Source organism: Clupea harengus, chromosome 5 (genome assembly GCF_900700415.2).
Source record: "Clupea harengus chromosome 5, Ch_v2.0.2, whole genome shotgun sequence".
In the NCBI taxonomy this organism is placed as follows: domain Eukaryota; kingdom Metazoa; phylum Chordata; class Actinopteri; order Clupeiformes; family Clupeidae; genus Clupea; species Clupea harengus.
Genome location: NC_045156.1, coordinates 11,981,706 through 12,003,640, shown reverse-complemented (window position 1 = coordinate 12,003,640; position 21,935 = coordinate 11,981,706). Strand labels below are relative to the sequence as shown.

The 21,935-nt window shown below is 40.4% G+C and overlaps 1 protein-coding gene and 1 long non-coding RNA gene across 2 annotated transcripts in view; both read right to left on the bottom strand.

Annotated features, from left to right (window-relative positions):
• Positions 1 to 291: 291 nt before the first annotated feature.
• LOC116220516 overlaps positions 292 to 21,935 on the bottom strand; it is a 42,444-nt gene continuing 20,800 nt past the window's right edge. The window contains exon 2 of the long non-coding RNA XR_004163706.2: positions 292 to 2,924. This is a non-coding gene — a long non-coding RNA (uncharacterized LOC116220516). The remainder of the gene's footprint in view (positions 2,925 to 21,935) is intronic.
• LOC105908118 (homeobox C4a) lies at positions 14,033 to 20,623 on the bottom strand. The gene is made up of 2 exons (XM_012836594.3): positions 18,593 to 20,623; positions 14,033 to 18,019 (listed from the first exon to the last, which is right to left on the bottom strand). The coding sequence occupies exons 1-2, from the start codon at positions 19,032 to 19,034 to the stop codon at positions 17,628 to 17,630; spliced, it is 834 nt and encodes a 277-aa protein (XP_012692048.1). The 5' UTR covers positions 19,035 to 20,623; the 3' UTR covers positions 14,033 to 17,627.

Below are 21,935 nucleotides of genomic sequence, written 5' to 3'. Positions count from 1 at the left end.
GCTTAACATTTAGTGTGCATCATTAAGTTTAAGACCGTCTTATTACCAAATGCAACCTAATAAATGAGCCACTCTACTCATGAAATAATAAGGTGCTCCTGTCTGATGGTTATTTTATAGAGAGCAGAAATAACATGCATGCTATCAGACACAATGTAAACACTATACATTAACAAGTAAACTGTGTGATGCATTAGTATTGATATGGTTAATTCTGAGAGAGTAGGGGAGTTACAATAAAGGGCTGTGAAATTCTTCAGTTATCAAAATGAATCCCACAAACAGATTTCATCATGTTTATCACGTAGACTTTATTCAATAAATTATTCAGCAAAACAACAACAGATAACAACAGGTATATCCTTCCTCAGTGAATACAGTGCCATATCAAGTGCGATTAAAAAAATTAATATGCTGCAAAAAAAAGTTTTATTGTCGGCAACTCTTTTCCAGTTTAAATAAGTGTCACGAAGACGCCATTTTCCCTGTGCATGCAGGCGAGACAGAGCCGTGCCCCATCGACCCTGTGCAGAGTCGTGTGTCAGTCCTGTGATCAGTCACCTCCCTGTCATTCTCACTCGCTAGGTATGACAGCGCCAGCCGCTCACGAGGAGTGAGATTTCACTGGTTGTGGTTGTTAAATGTGACTTGGCTTCTTACAAAAACTTTTAGCAGGTTGTTCTGAGGTGGAAAAATCTAGTGTAGGAAAAATGAGGTCTGTCCGGTACATTGTCTGCCAGAGGCTGAGTATGACTATAAGGATCAGGTTTACATTTGGCTTGCAAAGATTTGGTCGAGAAAGAAAAGTCTAATTTTCCTGGCATGTTCATTGTTCCTGAATTGGTCCCCTAGCTTACAATATTCAACCTGCAAATTGTTCGGCTGTTTTGACGTTTCAAAAATCCTTGAAGGATGTACTCTAAAGAAAACAGAAATAGGTTCTAAATAAGACCCGTGAAACATCAGAGTGAACACTCCACTAAACAACCTCGTTGCTATGGTGCTGAATTGGTGACATCGTGAGACCTCTCATACCCTCATAATGTGATGCAACACTTACTTTTGTCGTTCACTGCCGTTCACAAGGGGCCCTCTGAACTTGCTGTAATGAGACGTCGTGTAGTACAAGCCAATGAAGTTTTACAGGGGGGGCCCATATTGACTACACGAAGCTACATAACTGCTCAGCATTTTGCCAGAGGAAGTTTACAACATGTGGCAAACAGGCATCCCTATGTTGAGGGTGCACATGTCTGCTGCTGCCTTGAGGCAGCACCCTTCCAGGGCTTGCTTTCTTGAAGCGTTGTTGTTGCTAAAAGTATGTATGAAACATGTCATGACAATATAACAACTCACTATTCTTAACTGCCCGCTATTTTCCCATATGCATTTACAACTCAAGTGTGTTCTGAGTTGTGTTGTGAGCTGAGTTGTGACTCCTCAACTGTGTTGTTAAACTGTAAGTGTTACCTCTGCAGCTGGTTTGACAGTGTAAATAATATTAATAGCATTAGGCTACAATCTCAATAATGAGTTGCTCAGAATCATGTGAGATTTTCTTGAATTATTAGCTCCACAGTATTCTTTAGAAGAGTACTGTGAGCCTTTCTAGACAGGTCTTATAAAAGTGCATAGTATTCATTGGAAGAGTACTGTGAACCTTTCTAGACAGGTCTTATAAAAGTGCATAGTATGCTTTGGAAGTACTGTGAACCTTTGTCCACCTTAGTCCATGTCTTATAAAAGTGCATAGTATTCTTTGGAAGAGTACTGTGAACCTTTCTAGACATGTCTTATAAAAGTGCATAGTATGCTTTGGAAGTACTGTGAACCTTTCTAGACATGTCTTATAAAAGTGCATAGTATTCATTGGAAGAGTACTGTGAACCTTTCAAGACAGGTCTTATAAAAGTGCATAGTCTTCTTTGGAAGAGTACTGTGAACCTTTCATGTCTTATACAAGTGCACAGTATTCTTTGGAAGAGTACTGTGAACCTTTCTAGACATGTTTAATAAAAGTGCATAGTATTCTTTGGAAGAGTACTGTGAACCTTTCTAGACATGTCTTATAAAAGTGCACAGTATTCTTTGGAAGAGTACTGTAAATCTTTCTAGACATGTTTTATAAAAGTGCATAGTATTCTTTGGAAGAGTACTGTGAACCTTTCTAGACATGTCTTATAAAAGTGCATAGTATGCTTTGGAAGTACTGTGAACCTTTCTAGACATGTCTTATAAAAGTGCATAGTATTCTTTGGAAGAGTACTGTGAACCTTTCTAGACATGTCTTATAAAAGTGCATAGTATGCTTTGGAAGTACTGTGAACCTTTCTAGACATGTCTTATAAAAGTGCATAGTATTCTTTGGAAGAGTACTGTGAAGCTTTCTACACATGTCTTTTAAAGGTGCATAGTAGGTGCCATGAAGCACAAGGACACATAGGAATCCCAACATGTTCGGACCATACTGACTGCTGCCACTAGGAATATTTAGAATTTCATGTCACTTATTATTAAGTCCTTATTAATTGCATGTATTGTGATTCTCTTCCCAAGGTGCCTGTGGCCTGTTTGGTGCTGATGGCCTGTTTAAGTGCTGATAGACAACCCTGAACAATCAATCAATCAATCAATCAATCATTAATACAACTTCAACGACATTAGTTGCATTGTTTCATGATGTGGTTTGGGACAGTATATTCGTCTAGAGGGAAGACATTGGAACAAGATGCTTTGATCTCTCTCTCTCTCTCTCTCTCTCTCTCTCTGTCTCCCTTTCTCTCTCTCTCCCTCCCTGTTCCTTTGGTTGTCAATGTCCTGCCCGCTCAAGGACGGTGTCATCCGGGGGCGGTGCTCTGAATGGTAACTGGGTCTTCCCATGTCCGTGTTGGCAAGTGTGACTGCTCCCGATGAAGACCATTTACCTAGAAAGACAGCAGAACAGATGGAGAGAGGAAGAGGAAGAGGGCAGAGGGAGACAAGGCATAAGACACAAGCAGACCTAAGACCGCATGCTCAGGCACTGTGGATTTCTCATACCTAAGCTGTTTCGGGGAATATTTTTCATCCGTGATAATAAAGCATTAGCAGATTAGATTAGATTTAGCTTTAACAGCATTTCATTGCGTACAATGAGGACACCAACCGGCACCAGTAAACCACGGCCTTTAACAACTCTATGACCTTTTTTTTTATGGTAAAAAGCAAAGTTGAAGATGTATACCTTCATATACATATCTTTATTGCACCTGATGAAGACTTTATTTTGTGCAAAATACAAATGCCAACTGCTCAGCACCTGTTTAGTAATTTAGTATCTAATTAAGTATCTGTTACCATGGTGAGGGCTACAACATGCAGTGTTTAGGCTTCAATAGAAAGCAACGTAAATAAAACTTTACAACAAGAACCAGAATGTAAACAGGATGAACCGGAGGAGAAACAGACGTCCTGAGCCAATACAAAGGATCTTAAATAATTTTCACCTTCAACAATAGCACAGTTTGTGTGTCTGTGTGTGTGTGTTTCTGTCTGAGTGTGCGTGTGTTTTTGTGTGTGTGCGTGTGTGCACATGTACGTGTATAATGTAGTGTGTTACACAAGATATTGTGTACATTTTCAAATCGAAATGTGTTGCTCATTCCGTATTTCTCAATATTTGTCCACATTTCACAAAACAAACATTGTCCTTCCAAAAACACAGCACACAGCAAAAGTTCATTATATTTTCCTTTTACCCTCTATCACTCAATCTGCTGTGGGGACTGCAGTCTAAAGGCTTTTCTCATTTCATTTGTGGGAGTTCTGCCTCAAATTTGTAGAGTTCAAGGAGTGTCCCAAGGCAGAGTGTGGTGTAAGTAATCTTACCAGATGACAGCTACCTGTTGTCTGAGCTAGAACAGACTCTCCAGGCACTCACAGATCACCTAAGTGCTCATGTCAAATTTCATTTTTTACCGCACCAAATTGAATTTCTGCGGAGAGATTTGTGTTGTCTTGGCTTAAATATAAACCCTCCAAAACTCAATTTACATATACTTCCCATTTAGTGACTTGTGTTTTGACCTTTCTCAAAGGTAAGGCATAAAAGGAGATGGAAGCAATGCATTTAAGGAAAGAGGAACTATCACAAAACCATTTCCTGTCAATCATCTGGGCAGATCTCAAGTTATGGTACATTATCTGATAGGGAAATTCACTGTAATTGGTTTTGAGTTTTGAATCACTGAGCGCTTTAAAGCTTTAAGTAGACAGTCAGAGATATGCAAACATTTGTCAGGGCACATCATTTGCCAGTATAATGACAGATAGCAGCCACACAGAATTTGAATCGGAACAGGGTTCATTTACAATATATTAATTGTAGTATGAAAGTAAATGTAAAACTAAGTTGTCTACTGGTTGTGTTCGGGACCTATACAAACCGATATCAAAGATTTCATGAGGTTATGTATGCAAAAACATCGTCAAAAAGGGACTTGTGAGCTATGATTAAGTAGCTTTGGCAAGTCTGAGTGATTCACAAAATCACTAGTAGGAGTGATCCACAAAACATAGACTTTAAATGGAATATATACTACAACATATAAAGTTGTGAACATGTACTTATGTCATGTATAAGTTTAACTAAGTTAAACTAGTTTAACTAAGTAATGTTAAAACAACAAATACAGCTTTGTTTATCACTACAAATCTATACACTAAATATGTGCCATGAGCCATCTCTTGAAGTTGACCTTTGCTTGACGAATTATAATTTCGAGATGTTTGGGCTGGTTCTTCTAGGCATATACTTTTTCACAATCTCTCATTTAGTATTACTGAAAATAGGCAGTGTTTTTAGCCTAAGGCATAAATTCATTGTATGCTGTCCTCCTGAAGTAAATCATTTATTTAAATATTCACATTTGTAGGATTCTTCTCTATCTTTTTTAAATGCAAGGATTATGACCCTGTGATTTTTTTTCATTCCCAACAAAACTAAATGGCACATGACAAAATGGCAGACCCAGAGATGTGATATGTTTACTTTAATATGAATTTGAAGACAAATTTGGTCAAACTGAACTTTACCTTTGAACCAATTGATAACCATGACATGTGTTACAATAATTTGCACAGTGCTTCAAAAGTGTTTATTTTAGGTTGATGTTTGGATGTGATGTTTGGACTAAATTAATTTGTAGAGTGTAGCTGGTACATCAATGTAAAAGAAAAAGTAAAAGAAATAATTAATCCCATAGTCATCAGATTCAGACAAGGTGTAAGGCACAGTTACTATTCCAAAGTGTCTTATTGCAGTAAGCTTATGTTACGGTCTTGTAAAGAAAATCCTTCACTAAACATTGTTTCATTAAACATTCTCCAATACATATATCTCTTCAGCAGTAATTTTGCCTTCCTACAGACAATCAAACAATCAAAACTGGATAATCACCAGGAAATCGTCTGGCTGCACTATCTTGTTATATCACGAGCAAGTGAACAACCTTTCCTGTGTCATGGCAATAACTCATGTGACTCCAAGCCGGTTGCACACTGGGCTTGTAAAAACACTAAAAAGATGTCGTAATTACAGAGGCGTTCCAACTGAAATAAATCTCTCCAGTACTCAATGCACATTGCAGTTAGTGGTACATGTTTAGTAGAACTATGGTATTTTCACACATTTCGATATTGCAGAGTATTTCTCAGAGCATTTGAAATAAACACGGACAAAGTAATTTATGTAATGCATAAAATGCATAATCCACACACATACATACTGTAGACGCACGCATGCGCGTTCACACACACACCCCCAAACACAAACACACACACAGGCGCGCGCGTTCGCAGACACACCCAAACACAAACACACACACACACACCAAGTAATCAATGAGGTTAAACAAAGATTAAGTCAATTTAGCAATGTGTGGGGGCGCTGTGGGTGCACCAGTATAGTTTGTGACTTTCCATTCAACTTTGTGAAATTACCACCGGAGTTAGAAAGGACACCACTGACCTACGGGCGACTCACCCCGACCGGAAGTGTCTGCCGCCACGCACACGCCCCCATCTACATCAACAGAGCCGTAGTAACGCATGTGTCAAGCTTCAAGCTCCACATCTCAGATGATCTCACCTGGTCCCTAAACTCCTAGATCCTGGTCTAAAAGGCACAACTGCACCTTAACGTCCTACAGATTATTAAGAAAGCTCACCTGTGTCCCAGGACACTGGGGGACTTATACCGCTGTACAATTGAGAGTATACTCACAAACTACACGTATGCTACGGCAACTGCTCTGCTCCGTGTAAAACACTCCAGCGGGTGGTGAAAACTGCCCAACGGATCAACCGGCACCTAGTTACCCCACCTTAAGAACATTTACCATATACGCCGCCTGGGCAGGAGGAGAAACATCATCCAGGATGCCTCCCACCCTAACCATGGACTTTTAACCCTCCTCCCATTCAGCAGGCTTTACAGGAGCCTCCGCTCACACACCAGCAGGCTCAGGAAGAGCTTCTTCCCTGGGGCGGTGACCCTGCTAAACTCCACACCACCACTCTAATAGCATCATTGCCATCATTACTGCACTGTTCACTTTAACGAACATGTAATTTGCAGTATTCATATTTTGTACAGACTGAACCACCAGTACTGTTCAAATAATGTGACTGTACATATGCACCAACTGTACATGGGCTGTTTATACTCTATACATACTTAATCAAATGTACATATGCTGTTCATACTGTACATAAAACCCTACATTTGCACTCTGTATTTCTCTAAATCTGTCCACTTATTCTTTGTATATATACACGTTTAAAAAATATTAAAATATTTACATATATAATCTTTGTACATTATAACTATCCACTGTCCATAACTGTACGTGTTGTAATATATAGCAGCACTTATGCTGTAGTACTTACTTTTCCTGCACTTATCTGTAAATAATACTATATTTTTGCACTTCTGGTTAGATGCTGACTGCATTTCATTGCCTTTGTACCGTTACTCTGCACAGTGACAATAAAGTTGAATCTAATGTAATCTAATTCGACACAGCTTCTCCTACTCTCTCTCTCTCTCTCTCTCCCTCCCTCTTTCTGTACGTCTCTCACTCACACTTTGTCTATCTCACTCTCTTTCTCTCTCTCACACACACACACACTCTTTCTCCCTCACTCCCTCTCTCTCTCTCTTTGTGCTTGCTGGTGTGTCTGTTCTCTGTGATGGATGTTGTGCAGGAGAATGTCAACCCCACGTTGACCCTGCCTTCCACTGCAGATATGATCTCCATTTAATTTACCCTTCAAGCCTTTTCGCCTTCCCCAACGCAAAGAGTGGGGGGGGGGGGGGAGATGCTAACCACACAGACTGAGCACATGCCACATATGCCCAAGTCTTATAATGAGGTTTAAAGAATCTCATTTAGGCTCACATTATTAAAGAGCAGCTACAGTTTCAATCCATATTACGTTCGCAAAGCTGCAACTGGGTCGGCCGCCACATCCTTTCACCATCTATCTTAGCCATTTTGGTGTGCTTCCATTTCTGTAACCTAATGATATTTACTCAGGATGAAACTGATCCCCATGCAGTGATCCCATCTCTGGCATGCTCCATACCCTAGCCTAGAATGCCTCGCTCTGGAGCGCACCTTACCTGGATTAGACCAGGGGCCATCTGGGTCTGACTCCACACTCCAATGCCCTGGGCTGGAGCTACCTCATAGGTGTGCAAATATCAAAACATAATCGTTCTAAAGTCTCAAATATCAAATTGTAATGTTCTAAAGTCACAATAGAAAATTCAACCAAGCGGTGGTTTAATGACATTTAGATTTTTTTTAATAACAATCTTGTAAGAGTTTGGTGCTCAGCATTTTCATACTTAAAGTGAAACGTCACAGTGTAAATGAGTGCAGAGAGTTATTAGTTACGATCGGGTAGCACTGTAGCAAACTATAAGAGATCGGCTCGCACTGTAACAAACCTCAGAGTACAGAGTGGGATAATCAAACCTTTTAGTTTTAATTACACGACGAGATGTGTCCAGAGTACCTCAACACATTCACAGTCTTTAGTGTTCAATGTGCTAAATTGAACTGGTTGCCCGAACCACACGACACTCAGTAGCAGCATCTGTTCTAAAAACGTTTCTTTGGTGAACAGACTGTTTAGGCCTGGACGGTAGGAGCGGTTGACCTACTCGGCATGTACACAAACAGGATTGACTCAGGAAGTAATACTGACATTATTACCATAAACACAAACAACACAAACAATAAACATTCCACGGCACACTTCCTGGTAAATCAAGCTTGTACACTCCCCTGATAAACTGCATGGGTAAAGTATTTTCAAATGGACTGATAACTATGGGTGCATAGTGCATAACAGTGCATAATTAGTATGCCTACATAACAGTGCACCTACAACTAGTACCATGCAACACTGATACAGGTGCATCGCTATATTTCCTCTGAGGAACTACAGTTTGAAAGACCATTGTGTAGTCACTGTTATTGCCATAACACAGGTGTTTGTGTCTGTGGTGTTGTAATTTAACAAACAGTGACAACATTTACATGTATGCATTTAGAAGATGCTTTTCTCCAGGCCCAGGTACAGTACAGAGATGCCTTCTGATCAGTGTGCCGTCTCCCTGGGGTTGAACCCATCGTCTAGATGTTCTAGTTAAGCTATATATATATATATATATATATATATATATATATAAGCTAACACATATTTTGTGGTTTAATGCCAAAATACATTACTTATGTTTTGTATGACATATAAATGTGTTCTGAAGAGAATTGATCATGATCATATTTGCATGGCAAAGTTGGCTGTCTTGCCTGTTGTTTTTAGTTTAGGTGCATCGGAAAGCCAGGTGCTGATAAGGAATGCTAATAACCATATTTCTTTATCCTAACAGCTTTTCTCAGATGTATGCGTTTCACATAACGCTATGGAAGGAATCCGATAAAAGTTTCCTGTTTATGTGTTTATGTACTAAACCTCTCAGCAATTCTTCCCCCATTGTCTTGTCACTGTGGAATAACAATAATAATGATAATAGCAAAGGCAAACCCTTGTGCTGTTTTAAGAGCTGATCAGTGTGCTGTCTCCCTGGGGTTGAACCCATCGTCTAGATGTTCTAGTTAAGCTATATACAAAAATGTGTTAGCTTATATATATATATAAGCAAACACATATTTTGTGGTTTCAAAATCAGTGGTTGCATGCTTTGTGAAATACAGCAAATGTGGCTGCCGTATGAAATGCCAAAATACATTACTTATGTTTTGTATGACATAAATGTGTTTAAAAGAGAATTGATCATGATCATATTTGCATGGCAAAGTTGGCTGTCTTGCGCCTGTGGTTTTCAGTTAATGTACTAAAAATCTGGTGCATCGGATAGCCAGGTGCTGATAAGGAATGCTAATAACCATATTTCTTTATCCTAACAGCTTTCTCAGATGTATGCATTTCACATAACGCTATGGAAGGAATCCGATAAAAGTTTCCTGTTTATGTGTTTATGTACTAAACCTCTCAGCATTGTCTTGTCGCTGTGGAATAACAATAATAATGATAATAGCAAAGGCAAACCCTTGTGCTGTTTTAAGAGCTGCATAGCATATTTGTTATGTGGCAATGTTAACATTATCTGGTCTGTGTACTCACAAGCACCTCAGGGTGACAGGCCTTAATTGTCAATTAAAGAATGTGTCCAAATAGTCTCTTCCTGGACGAAATCCTATGGAATTTTTCAGGTGGCAGCCTTAAAGCTTCTTTTTTTTGCAAAGGGTCCAAATAGTACAACTACAAGTTAAAATGTAGGTCTTGGATACAGTTACTATTACTACATTGCAACAACAACAGCAACAACAACTACTATAATAAAAATTAACAATAATAATAATATATACTAACATTATAAATGAATTATATATTACTACTGCTACTTCTGGTAGTAATAACAATAATAATAATAATGGTGGTGGTGGTGTGCTTGCCAAGTGCCAAAGTCTCCATATTTTACTGTATAATAAAAACAGCAAATAATAATAATAATAATTCAGGTTTTATTTATTTTATTGGTGTCTTGTCACTTATTCTTAATCATATTTATGTACCTTTGTACAACAAACACACAGGTTGTACAATGTATCACACACAGTATGGTTTGGTTTATCTCTCCTTCAGCTCGAGCAAGACTACAGCTCCCGGCTGCGGCACTTCTAGCGAGCAGGCAGTTCCTCGTGAACTCTGGATGAACCGCAGCGACGGCAATAAATCAATTTTTACTCTCCTCGCTCGCAACGCGCGCACCGTTAGCTCTCCCTGTCAAACCATTACAATGTCTCTCTGTGAGGAGGCCGTCTCGGCAGCGCCAAGCAGAAGCATCAATACACGAAAAAAAATGAAGGGAAGAGAAGAAGCTGCGCACGATTAAGAAGGTGTTTTTTTTTAATCACACACACAAGCGACTAGCAGCGCCATGTCCCAAGCCATACTACCCCATTTCTGATATAAAAAATAAATAAATTGAAGCGTGAAGCAAAATGAATTTGAATGGCCCGTGTTTCAGATTTACATACCCACATACGGTCCTTTTGCAGCTGCGTTAATTCAGTCTAAGATCGGTAATTAGCTATATACACCCCCTCATCCGAGCCGTGTCTATCTGATGACTTTCAGAGGGCAGATCAGATGAAGGGGAGACTGGGAGAGGCAGGGAGCTGGGGAGATGTGAATGGGTAAGGTACAGGCTGGGGTAGGATCCATGCATACAAATAGCCTTGTCTCGGCGGAGTCAGCCCAAGATTTATGACTCCATTGCCTTCTGTTGCTGTAAACAACGCCGAGTTTCGAAAAAAAGAAAGAAAGAAAAGAAAAGATGGAGTCGACAGAGCATAGACGATTCCTACATCAGCGTGGAGGAAAATGTAGCTGGTTGAGCAAGTTCCTGCTTACAAATGTACATGTGATCACATTTGCAAAAAATACTTGAAATGTTATGCTAAAACACACACATACACACACAGTAAAGGTTCGGCACGGTTAACCTATTATATTAAAATCACCGAGTCTACATTGCTGCTCCTCATAATTGAGGGATAATAATCATGCGTCATTTAATAATTTGCCTATACCTACATATTTGTTTCCGTTTAATGATCAAACACAATTATACATCTCGGGGGGCTTAATTAACTATTCCTTTAAACGTCCCACTTAAATACCGCATTGCTCAGGCTTTCTTATTAATTAATTTCGTGTAGAGTTGTATTTTTGTTCTGAAATCTTGTTGTCTATTATAATACATGCATGAAGACTCGTGAATTGTGGTGGATGTGGCTAGAGAAATAATATTGACGTAACCTTTGGGTAACCTACACAATTTGTAATTTTAACATTTAATTACTTACTTTTCACTCGACCGCAACAGAATAAAAGTTTCTTGCCTTACGGCCAGATTTTGAAGAAACCAGTTCAACTCCTGCTAATTCTCCACAACCTTTTCATGGGCTAGTTTACCTGTGGAGCCTTGGCTTTGAGGTTAAAGCTGTGCAGTAGGCGAACTAATTCCCCTCCTGAACACATACCATGGCTCTGTAGGCTATGAAGAGGACTAATGTAACTTGGCCGTCTGAGGTCACAAAACGAAGAATCAGCAGTTCAGCCACCCAAAGGATGGCGGCTTTTTACAAAGTTAAGCAAAAAAAAGTTCATTGCCCTTCAAATTGAGGAAAGGTGGAAGGAACTGTGTGTTGGTGTGTTAGCATAACCTATATGCAACCTCACCTTCTCAGTTGTACCCAAACGACCACCCGCCATGCACTGTCGAAGATACCATTAATAATGGTCGACTATAGCCCACTGGCAACTCTAGGCTGCATGATGTAAATACATAATATTTCTGTCTTCTGTTCGGATAATAGCGTAATTTTCAATCCTGCCACAAAGCACAGGGCATCGAATAACTATATATTATGATGGCCTACTGCAATATATTTAAAATTGTATCTTATGTTGTTAGAATCATATTATAGGCCTATTGTACTGAAACCAAAGTCTTACTTTAAAATGCATGGAGCGACATAAACGTCACTCAACAATGTCGAGAAAAACATTGATTATCAAGGAGCTGTTTTCTCTGACTGTGGGCCACCTTTACGGGGATATGGGCACGTAGTCTTCAGCGCAGGTTCGGTCTTGTCAAAGCCCGTAGCCAAACATTGCAAGAATTGGTTGTTTGTTTGAAGTCTGTACTCTTCTCTATCTCTCTCTCTCTCTCTCTCTCTCTCTCTCTCTCACTCACACACACACACATACGCATACACGCCGGCACGCAGTGGAGAGAGGGGAACATCTGCTGTTCTCCAGCGTTTGAATAAGAGAGCGACTAGATTTATAGCACGTCGCGATTGAGAATGCCCTCCCTCTTCTGTTCAATAGTCAGGCGACCTCTGTTTCAACTCTGCGAGGCTGCTACCATGTGCGCTGGTACATATGCAGCACACACGCTTAGGCCATACTCTAGGAGATCTAGTCCTCGCGTTTTTTTCTCTAGACAAAAAGAAAATAATAAACAAGCGCCCTTTGACCAAGATTACTGCAAAAAAAATGTAACGGTGTTATGGCAATGCAATATATAGACATATATAAGAAAAACGCTTATTAAGGGTTGTCTAGATTTGAAGGTTTTTTCCCCCCTTGGAGACTCTTGCCAGTGCTATGTGAGATGGCGATGGGCGGAGGAACATAAAACGTGCTTTAAAACGGTGTCATAAATCAAAGTGTTGCAAAGGAATGCTGTACCTCAAACTATTCCAGATATGGCCTGATTTACAAATGGGCCTTTTAGCGTGCATTGTTTTGTCATGCTAACACACATTTTATCCTGCTAACACTTTTTCAACGAATCACATTTTCTGCAACACGTTTCTATTTGAATTAAAAAGCAAAAAGAATACTTCAGTGGTGAAATGGTCCAGTAAGTTATCCTAACTTTGCATCTAAACAGCAGGTACTAGTCTATCTAGCCTGCTAGTCACTACACCCAGTGCAGTGTGGTGGTCCATGTCACCATTGAAGGGGTCTCTTCTATTTCCTCTCGCTTTAAGTGTCCCCCCTATCTCAAGTAGGGTCGTGACCTTCCTGGTCGCCAGACACGAACTCACAAGTAAACACTTCATTGGTTCTACAAATATTTATCATTGTCTTCCAAACAAAATCGCAAGACTTGCACTTAACCTACTACAAGTCACACACACACGCAGCACAACATTAAGGGAGAGGAAAATAAATCCGTACATGAGCAAACCGATGTCAACAACTGCACTCGAAGGGCTCATACACCTTCAAACCAAAACCATGTGAAGACCTTTTTTTGGTTTATCGTTACTGTAATAAGTAACTGTAATCCTTGCACTGGTAATAACGTTAATATGTTTAAAAAATGAGAAGGAAATGTTTTCTTACTTGGCCTTTCTTCCGCAGCCAAAACAATCTTGTGCTTTGTGCATGATTATCCAAATGTACCTACAGTCTAATTTGTATTCCACATCTGCCCAATTACAAAACCACAGTTAGATGACAAATAGGCATTTCTTATAGGCTTTTAGCTGCAAATTCTGGTCATAGGTTATTTACTGATGCGCGTCTGCAAAGTTAAATGGATGGAAATATAGGCCCTATTGGACATTTATAAAGATGTATTCCAATCCATTGACAACCGTTTTGTGTATATGGTGATATGCACACTTTACATGGAAATATATCGTAGGTATCATCAATTTAATTGGTAACTGTTTTTACTCCTCTTTTTCATTAGTAAATGCAGTTATGGTGGTTATAGTTATTCATTATTTTTGCTTATATGAAAACAGTTGACTTTTATTAATAACCAGCATTGATCGCACAGAATTCCACACACAAGCACGGTTAATGTGATATCTGATGTAAGCGCTCATTTAACAATTTCTCTCTCTCTCTCTCTCTGTCCTATTGTAAAGTACACTGTCTGTGAGTGTGTGTGAGTAAGTGAGTGAGGGGGGGGGGGGGGGGTAGGGGATTGAGAGACATAGAGAACTACTGCACAGTGTCTGTAGCCTGGCAGAAAACAACCTCTGTGAGTACCAACGCGTTAGCCCTATCACCCCTCTGCTATCAGGCGTCCATTCTTTTCCTTCTATGGCATTCACAGTAAAATATTCTCCACTGCTTTACCTCTGACCGGTCGAGGACGATTCGTGGAGTGTGACGTGTTAAGTCTCAATCAGGTTTCCATGTGAAATTACTACAATTAAATGCTTGGCATAGTTGGGCATAGGGACGTCAAAGTGGCGCGGTGTCTACGGTCGCAAAACGAGACGGTGATTTGCTAAGACAACACACATATGATGTAAAACAGTGTGTTTACAAACTAACCAACTGGTGTTGGTGATATTAAGTATCATGGCTGCCTGCATCTAGCCATTCAGTAAATTATAGAGCATATCTGATGGCCCGCACGCATGAAACTGCTCTCTTGTGTGCAATAACGTTCTGGCATTACATTCTATTAAGCTGTATTTACTACTCCTTATCATACACTGATGAATATCACGGAGATAAAAGTCCGATGACACCTCAATAGACCATCAAAGTTTACCATCTCAGCACTCAATGTTGGTCAAATCATTTGGGCTTAAGTATTAGGCTACTGTAATGTTTTTGTCCAGACGGTTTATCTTCACTGACAAACTTCCACGGCATTGTCCGAAGACCTAATGAAGGATTTTATTATAATTTTAATAAGTTACTTTTTCAACAGTATAGCGTATAATTAATGATGCAACATGATGGAATTACGGAATTGTTTGGTGTAGTTATACATTGTTTATTTGATTTACTAAAGAAATATTGAGAAACCATCTATATAACAAATTTGTCAACCATCAATAGGCTGGGGATATCATCAAAACAGCTCAAAGGCCATCATAACATTACAATATCAACACACACACATGCGTTCCTAAATACACTCCCACCCACATGCACACACCCAGATGTTAGAAGTCGACAGAGCTTTCGTGAGTGTTATGACGTTGTAAAGGTCGAGCAAGGGATGACATACACCAAATAGCGCAAAGGACCTGCCCTCGCTATGAACTCTAAGCCCTCTTTATCGCCTGTTCGAAGAATTCAAAAGGGATCCTTCTTTCCACATTCTGGACGACAGCAAACGCAGAAAAAAAAATTCAGAGGGAACGACAGTGGCGTTTTAGTCGCGTACTATGACGATCCAGCATGGTCTACGTGAGCCTCATCTCACCTCCCCGCCCCCTCTCTCAGGGAAAGTAATAGCCAAGTCAGATTGTTTCTATCTAAACAAGGCTGAGTATATTTGCTTCCCGGGAAGGGGTGTGAACTACTGCCCGATAAAGCCTATTTATCGTCCGAAACCTCGAGTGGAAGGCTAGGCGCTGGATGGGAGAAGTTAAGTTGAAGTTGAAAGGTCAGATTACGCTGTCACGCAAATGTGCCTTTACTAACACGGAATGGCGTTCCTCACAGGCCGGGGTCTGTTGTAGCTGGAGTCAGCGCCATTCAAGATCAGCTTAATAAAACGCCTTGCAGTGGCTCCGCGAATCCCAGCTGCCGCTTGTTTTGTTGTTTTAAGCCAGTACGTTTTTTTAGCAATGACATAAACTACTGAAACTGTTTCCCACATAAACCCTATGGTATTTATTTCCCGTCCCCGAACAAAAGCCTCAGTGGGACAGTCATAGGAATACATTTTGAAACACAGAACGACACAATGAGATTGTGGCTCACGGACAGTACAGTATGTATGTTGAAAACTATTAACAAAAGATCAAAACACTCTTGATTTTAACCAAAGTCTTTACAGTTCAATCAACAGACTTTACTTTATGTTACTTAGAAGTTGTCTAATCACATTGATGTCGCTTTGATAAGTTGTACAGGGTTTTACGTTTCAACATGAAACATCATATAAATCAGTAGTTGTTATTAGATATTAGTCATTATTAATCATTAGTAGTTTTAAAACTACTTTTGAAATGCAGTCATTTTCCCACGTGGCACAATGCAGTGTAATTGGGAATTTGTGTGCAAGCCTCTTAAGATGAGGTTGTCATAATCTTACATATTTATATTTGACAAAAAATTTTACTGACGCTGCCAGAATATAACGGCTCCACTACAGTCATCCGCGCTTCAAGGCCTTAAGACCTTTGATTAGTGGAAATAAATGCTACATCCAACAACGATACAAACAACTAGCCTGTAAATACGGTCTATACTAAAACCAGCTTGTTCATTGCAAACTGTCATCTTAAAAGATATAAAACCTTCATCTAGACAAAGTAGGTGTAAAACGGGGAACAAAGACACTGGGTGGGTTTATCTGTGTTTGAGTCTACTTTAATTTGGAATAGACGATGTGAATTTACATTAACGTGTCCAAATATTTTATAATGTGTGCGTGGCTAATTGCATATTAAAACCCCTATCCCAAATAATTGTTTTTGCAGTCTCATAATATTATATGTTATATATGTATATATTCTAATTTGATTATACTATGAAGCTGAAGTCGCAAGTCCCATTTATTCTTGCAAAATTGGTGTAGGTGGAGTGTGGAGGTTATCAGTTTTTGTGACGAGGGGGGGACTTTCTAACCTTTACATGAACCCCAAAACATCTATTCATGTGAGATGACTTGGAAAATCCTTTGCCCTCGCGAGGAGCCCCCTCACTTGTAGAAGAATAGAATTATTGTTAGAAGAGACATCAATCAATTTTCCGATGCCATTGAGCACTTCAAGTTTCGAAAGTATTTTGTTTTGCTGTTTGGGTACCCTTGTGGAAGACGTTTACATGATCTGTGGAAACCACTGTGTACAAATATAGGCCAAATATGTATATAGGTAAAATAAACGACCAGCCGTACTCTAAACTAATTGACACTCACAGTTTTATTTGCCACTACGATTATCACAAATACATTTAAACTTATTTTATTGCATTTGTTTAACAGTAACAACTTTAAGTCAGTCTAAATCACAATACTAGTATCACAAAACGCACTACCCTTTTTATTCAGTACTAGAGGCCTTATTTTGGAGGTTGCGCAGAAACAAAACAAACACAACATTTTACTGATAATTTACACGAATGCTAAGTACGTACGTTCAGCCCTGCAAGACGTGTAATCATCTTTCACATGGGGGAACAATAAAAATATCTACAATTTTGTTTGTAAAATAAATAACAAGATTGTGCATGTAGGCCATGGAGCAGACGGATAGTCTCCCTCAGACTCTTTTGTTCAAAATGTCCATTTACCTCAGTCAAAACAACTTATTAAAATTACATAATTACTATGTTTAATAAATAAACCCTGATAGCCGAAAAATCACTAGGTATTCGCAGTAATCCATGCTATATAACATGCATATTTATATAACTATGGACTCAGAGGAAACCCAGTTTTACGCACAAGAACACTACGAAGAACATATCTTAATATACATATAAAAAGAATATATTTCCATAAATATTCCATTGTTCTTTTCCCGCAAGTTGAAATATTCTTGTGTCTATAACCTTGTTATATCCTGATCTCGATCGACCCCGGGAACCCGAGAGAGTTGCTCGGGGACTGCTACGGTGCTGGAGCCCGCGCTGTTAGATACATTGCCGGCTGTGGTAGCTGTGTTGGCCCCGGCGGTTGCGCCTGAAGTAGACGACGAAGATGATGATCTGACTTTGGTGTTGGGTAGCCTATGGTCTTTTTTCCACTTCATCCTGCGATTCTGAAACCAAATTTTGATCTGCCGCTCCGAGAGCACCAAGGTGTGGGCGATCTCGATGCGTCGTCGCCGAGTTAGGTAGCGATTATAGTGGAACTCCTTCTCCAATTCTAAGACCTGCTGGCGTGTGTAAGCAGTCCTGGACCGCTTGGCTTCCGCTCCATTGTAATTGGGATTCGCTAGAAAGAGGTAAGGTGAGATAGGAAGATAGGAAAGAAATAGAGGAAAAGAAGGGAAAAAATAGAAGAAAAAGAGGATAGTAAATTCTGAATGAAGTGAAATGTGAAAAGTGTCTAAAATGAAATGGGTATCAACTTTATTTTCATTTAACCACTTCCTAAAAGACTCGGCCTGTAATGAGCGGTCGTTTCACACTTAAGAGTGTAGCTAAATTATTAATTCAACATTACAAATCTAAGATATTTTTGCCTCCTCTTTTACTCCCTCTCTCTATCTTCCTCCCTCTCTCTCCTTCCGTCGACACATACATAACAGAAAAAAGCCACATGGCAATACGGCTGTCCAGACTAGTGCCTCCGCTATAAAATTTATGGCGGGTGTAATTGCCAATGCTGAGTCGTAAATCCGCCTCATATGCGTCGTTTCAAAGGGCTTCTCTCACAACGTACGTTGCACGGGGCTGGTTCAAGCAGACTCCCGAGGTAAAATAAGAGAAGGGGAAGGGGGAAACGCACGTGAAGGAGGGAGTGAGCGAGCAAAGGGAAACAACAACACAGGGTTCTGATGCCTACCGGTACTGACGTGGATTTTCTTCATCCAGGGGTAGACCACGGGCAGCTTAGTCGCGGCTGTGCTGGTGGGAAGCTCCGGGGCAGCTTGAATGCAGGCGGGAGGTGCTGTCGGTGGGGTTGTGGGGGATGTGGGTAAAGGTGGCGGGGGCTCACGTGGAGTAGTCTGCGCCTTCCCCGCCGCCAGCAGGCTCCCTGAGTGCGTGAGCCCATGCCCTCGCTGGGGCTCCGGCTCGGGTATGCTTGCACAGTTATACTGGCGGTCCGGATAGGTCACGCGCGGAGGATACAAGTCCTGGTGGTGATGCTGGTAGCCGGTGTCCCTCGTGCGGCTGTAATACTCAGGGCTGTGTTCGGGGATGTAGCTATTTTGTGAATATTCCTCGCAAGGAGGAAATTTCGGATCGATGTAGTTAGAGTCCATCAAATACGAGCTCATGATCATTAATTTCTGGAGTGGAAAATAATTTTTCTACCTTTGTCGTTTTTCTGGTCCATAAAGCCCTCCTACTAGCGAGCTACCCTGTAAAGTTACTTTTACCACGTGACGCAGCAGTCCAATGGCAGCCAACGAGGTAGTCCCCGGATAAGGAACCAAATGTTTATTCGGATCTTTATGTACCCCTTTGTGTAGGTGTGCGAGAGTGTGTTGTATGAAATGGAGGCCCGGTATATCGATGAACCTGCTTCTGAACATTGCCAAATGCACACATACCATCGCTGCTTGCGCCCCAGTGCTGGACTGGCCCATGCTGTGGGACACAGGTAACCTGACATGGCTCGTAAAATGTGCTGGAAAAATAATACAAAGTAGCAGCATCGACACTAACATAGGGAAGGAACGTCAACTCCATACCAACTGAGAGATGTATTCGCCTAAATCCACAGATGGTATAATTCAGGATATCTGTACAGTGATGCAGATGCTAGATAAATAAATAAATAAAAATAGAAGACTGACGTTAATGCATCCTTATACCTATGAATGTGGGACTATACAAAATAATATTTGAAACAAACAAGGGCTCAAGAAACTGACCCAGTTAAATAAACCAAAATGCCAAGGTAACATGGTGGCGAGACCGACAGTATAATTACAGTTATTCATCATAGCAGCAAGATTTCGTATGCTACTGCCACTATCAACACCAATTGGGGCCCCGATTGTATGCTGTTATTAATCAGGAAAATAATGAAATGATATGCCAGTGAAAGGCCAGTATAGGCCTACTGCTTAGTGGTTGTAGAACAGGCCGTAAAAGTTAAATAAAGTCATTGGATGCTTTTGGGGCTACAGCAGTATAGCCAGCGAGTCTATTGCAACAGAGGAACTACCCTTGCCAGAGCAGAGGCAGTCGTGCTAGTAGGACGTGATCAATAGCAAGACGACAGGCTGCAGACTGTATCCCTCTAGCTCCTGTAATTGACTAGGCTCAGAAGCAGACCAGGTTACGGCATCTCTACGCTACTTCTTAAATAATGGATATCATTGCTTTGTCAGTTTTTATGGGATAAGAATAAAAACGACACATAACGTTAGCATGTCTTATTTATTGGAATCGCACGCGGCCAGCGACGTTGAAGGCCTCTCGTTGAATGTTGTCTAAGTTTTATTGGTCTGTAAAACGCCGTAAATCAATCGCCTCCAATGATCCCCACGCTCTCCCATGCTTTACGGTTTCCTCGACCGTTTTTCCCCTTTCCTGGCTCTCTCCTCCTCTCTGTCTCTCACCCACTTCTCGTCTTTAGCCCTGGTTGGATTTGTTTGACTGTTAAAACATATCTCATATCAGAAGTTCTATAATCGAGCAGAGCTTGACAAAGCGGTAGTATTGAAATCGCCCATGTATTCCCGTAGACGCGAATTTGCGGTTGTTGATTGCTCACACAAATTCGGTTCTACAGGGTGCATATAGACGACTTGGAGCTCAGTGTCGATAGCTGCAAATGCCAAATGAGACTCAACGACCGCTCTCCCTCCCTCTCTCTCTCTCTCTCTCTCTCTCTCTCTCTCTCTCTGTCTTTCTCTCTCTCTCTCTCTCTCTCTCTCTCTCTCTCTCTCTCTCTCTCTCTCTCTCTCTCTCTCTCTCTCTCTCACACACACACACACCTACACCCACATACACTTATGTAACTTTAGACAAACTCGGGGTGTGTTTTTTTGGAAATCTGGTTTGAAAATATAAATGGAAATGATAATAGACTTGAAAGGAATCGATGCAAAAAGATTCTGTAGTTGTACACTCAAATGACAACGTTTCGAAAGTTCTCCTCATACTGACATGTCTCCCCAAAACGACTATTTTGATTTCCTCTGAAATTTTGCCTTCATACCATTTGTGCAGTCTAGGCCAGAGGTTCAGAGAGAAGACAGGCCAAATATTTGAGAAATTCCGCAAACACTGAGACGTCGTTAGTGTCAACCCAGGAGCTCGTAAATTACAAAATGGCTCAAGAGACCATTCTCTGCACCAGGATTTCTCAGACACACTTCTACGCAACCATTCTATTAAAAAAATATTCGGAAATGTCCAGCCATAAATGAAAACAGAAGATTACAGAACATTTTTATAACTAACTGAAATGTCATGATAAAATAACGAATTAAATGTAATCTCTCTCCCATTTGCCCTAAACTTAACCTGGGGTGCCCCAACATATTATAAATATTCAATAAAAACGGAAGATACAAAAGCAGTCATGTGACAGGAGATGAAAAATAACTTTCTTTTGTCCCCCAGGGTTTTTATTCTGTTCGTCATTACCATACCACTGACCGCTGGATAACCTGTGCATCGCGTAGGGACGAGCCCCAGCATGGCCTTTGAAATGGAATAGAAGAGCAAGATACGCACAACAGCATACCATAATATCACGTTATTGATAAACTCGTAATTTATCAGAATAAGCAGAATACAAACAAGGTGAGGGTAAGTAAAGGCATTCTGTATTCGCCCTCATGATCATAAAATAAGGATCAGTTCTCACACCTTTGATTCCAGTTATACTTTAACATTTTCAATTTTTTTATTGAAAATGGTCTTTTTAATGTTGTAACTGAGTTAATTCATTTTATTGGGAAAAGCATTACATCCTCATGCCCCACCACCCCACTCCACTCTCTCTTTCTCCCTCTTCTTCTTCTCCTCTCTCTCTCGCTCTCTGAGAGCACATTTTAATATTAGTTAGACAGATTGACCGGCGTTTCACCTCCTGCGTTTGACTCGTTCCAATAGTTCACTGCCAAGAGTTATTGATGAAGAATCGTCAATGAAATTTGTCTCTACACAAATGTCATTTAGATCTTTTTCCTGTTCAATAACTAGTTATAACCCAGTGCCGGAAA

Coding starts and splice junctions, on each gene's coding strand:
- LOC105908118 (XM_012836594.3), bottom strand. CDS start 19,034: ATGATCATGAGCTCGTATTTGATGGACTCTAACTACATCGATCCGAAA. Junction 18,020..18,592: donor GAAAATCCACGTCAGTACCG/GTAGGCATCAGA, acceptor ACCTCTTTCTAG/CGAATCCCAATTACAATGGA.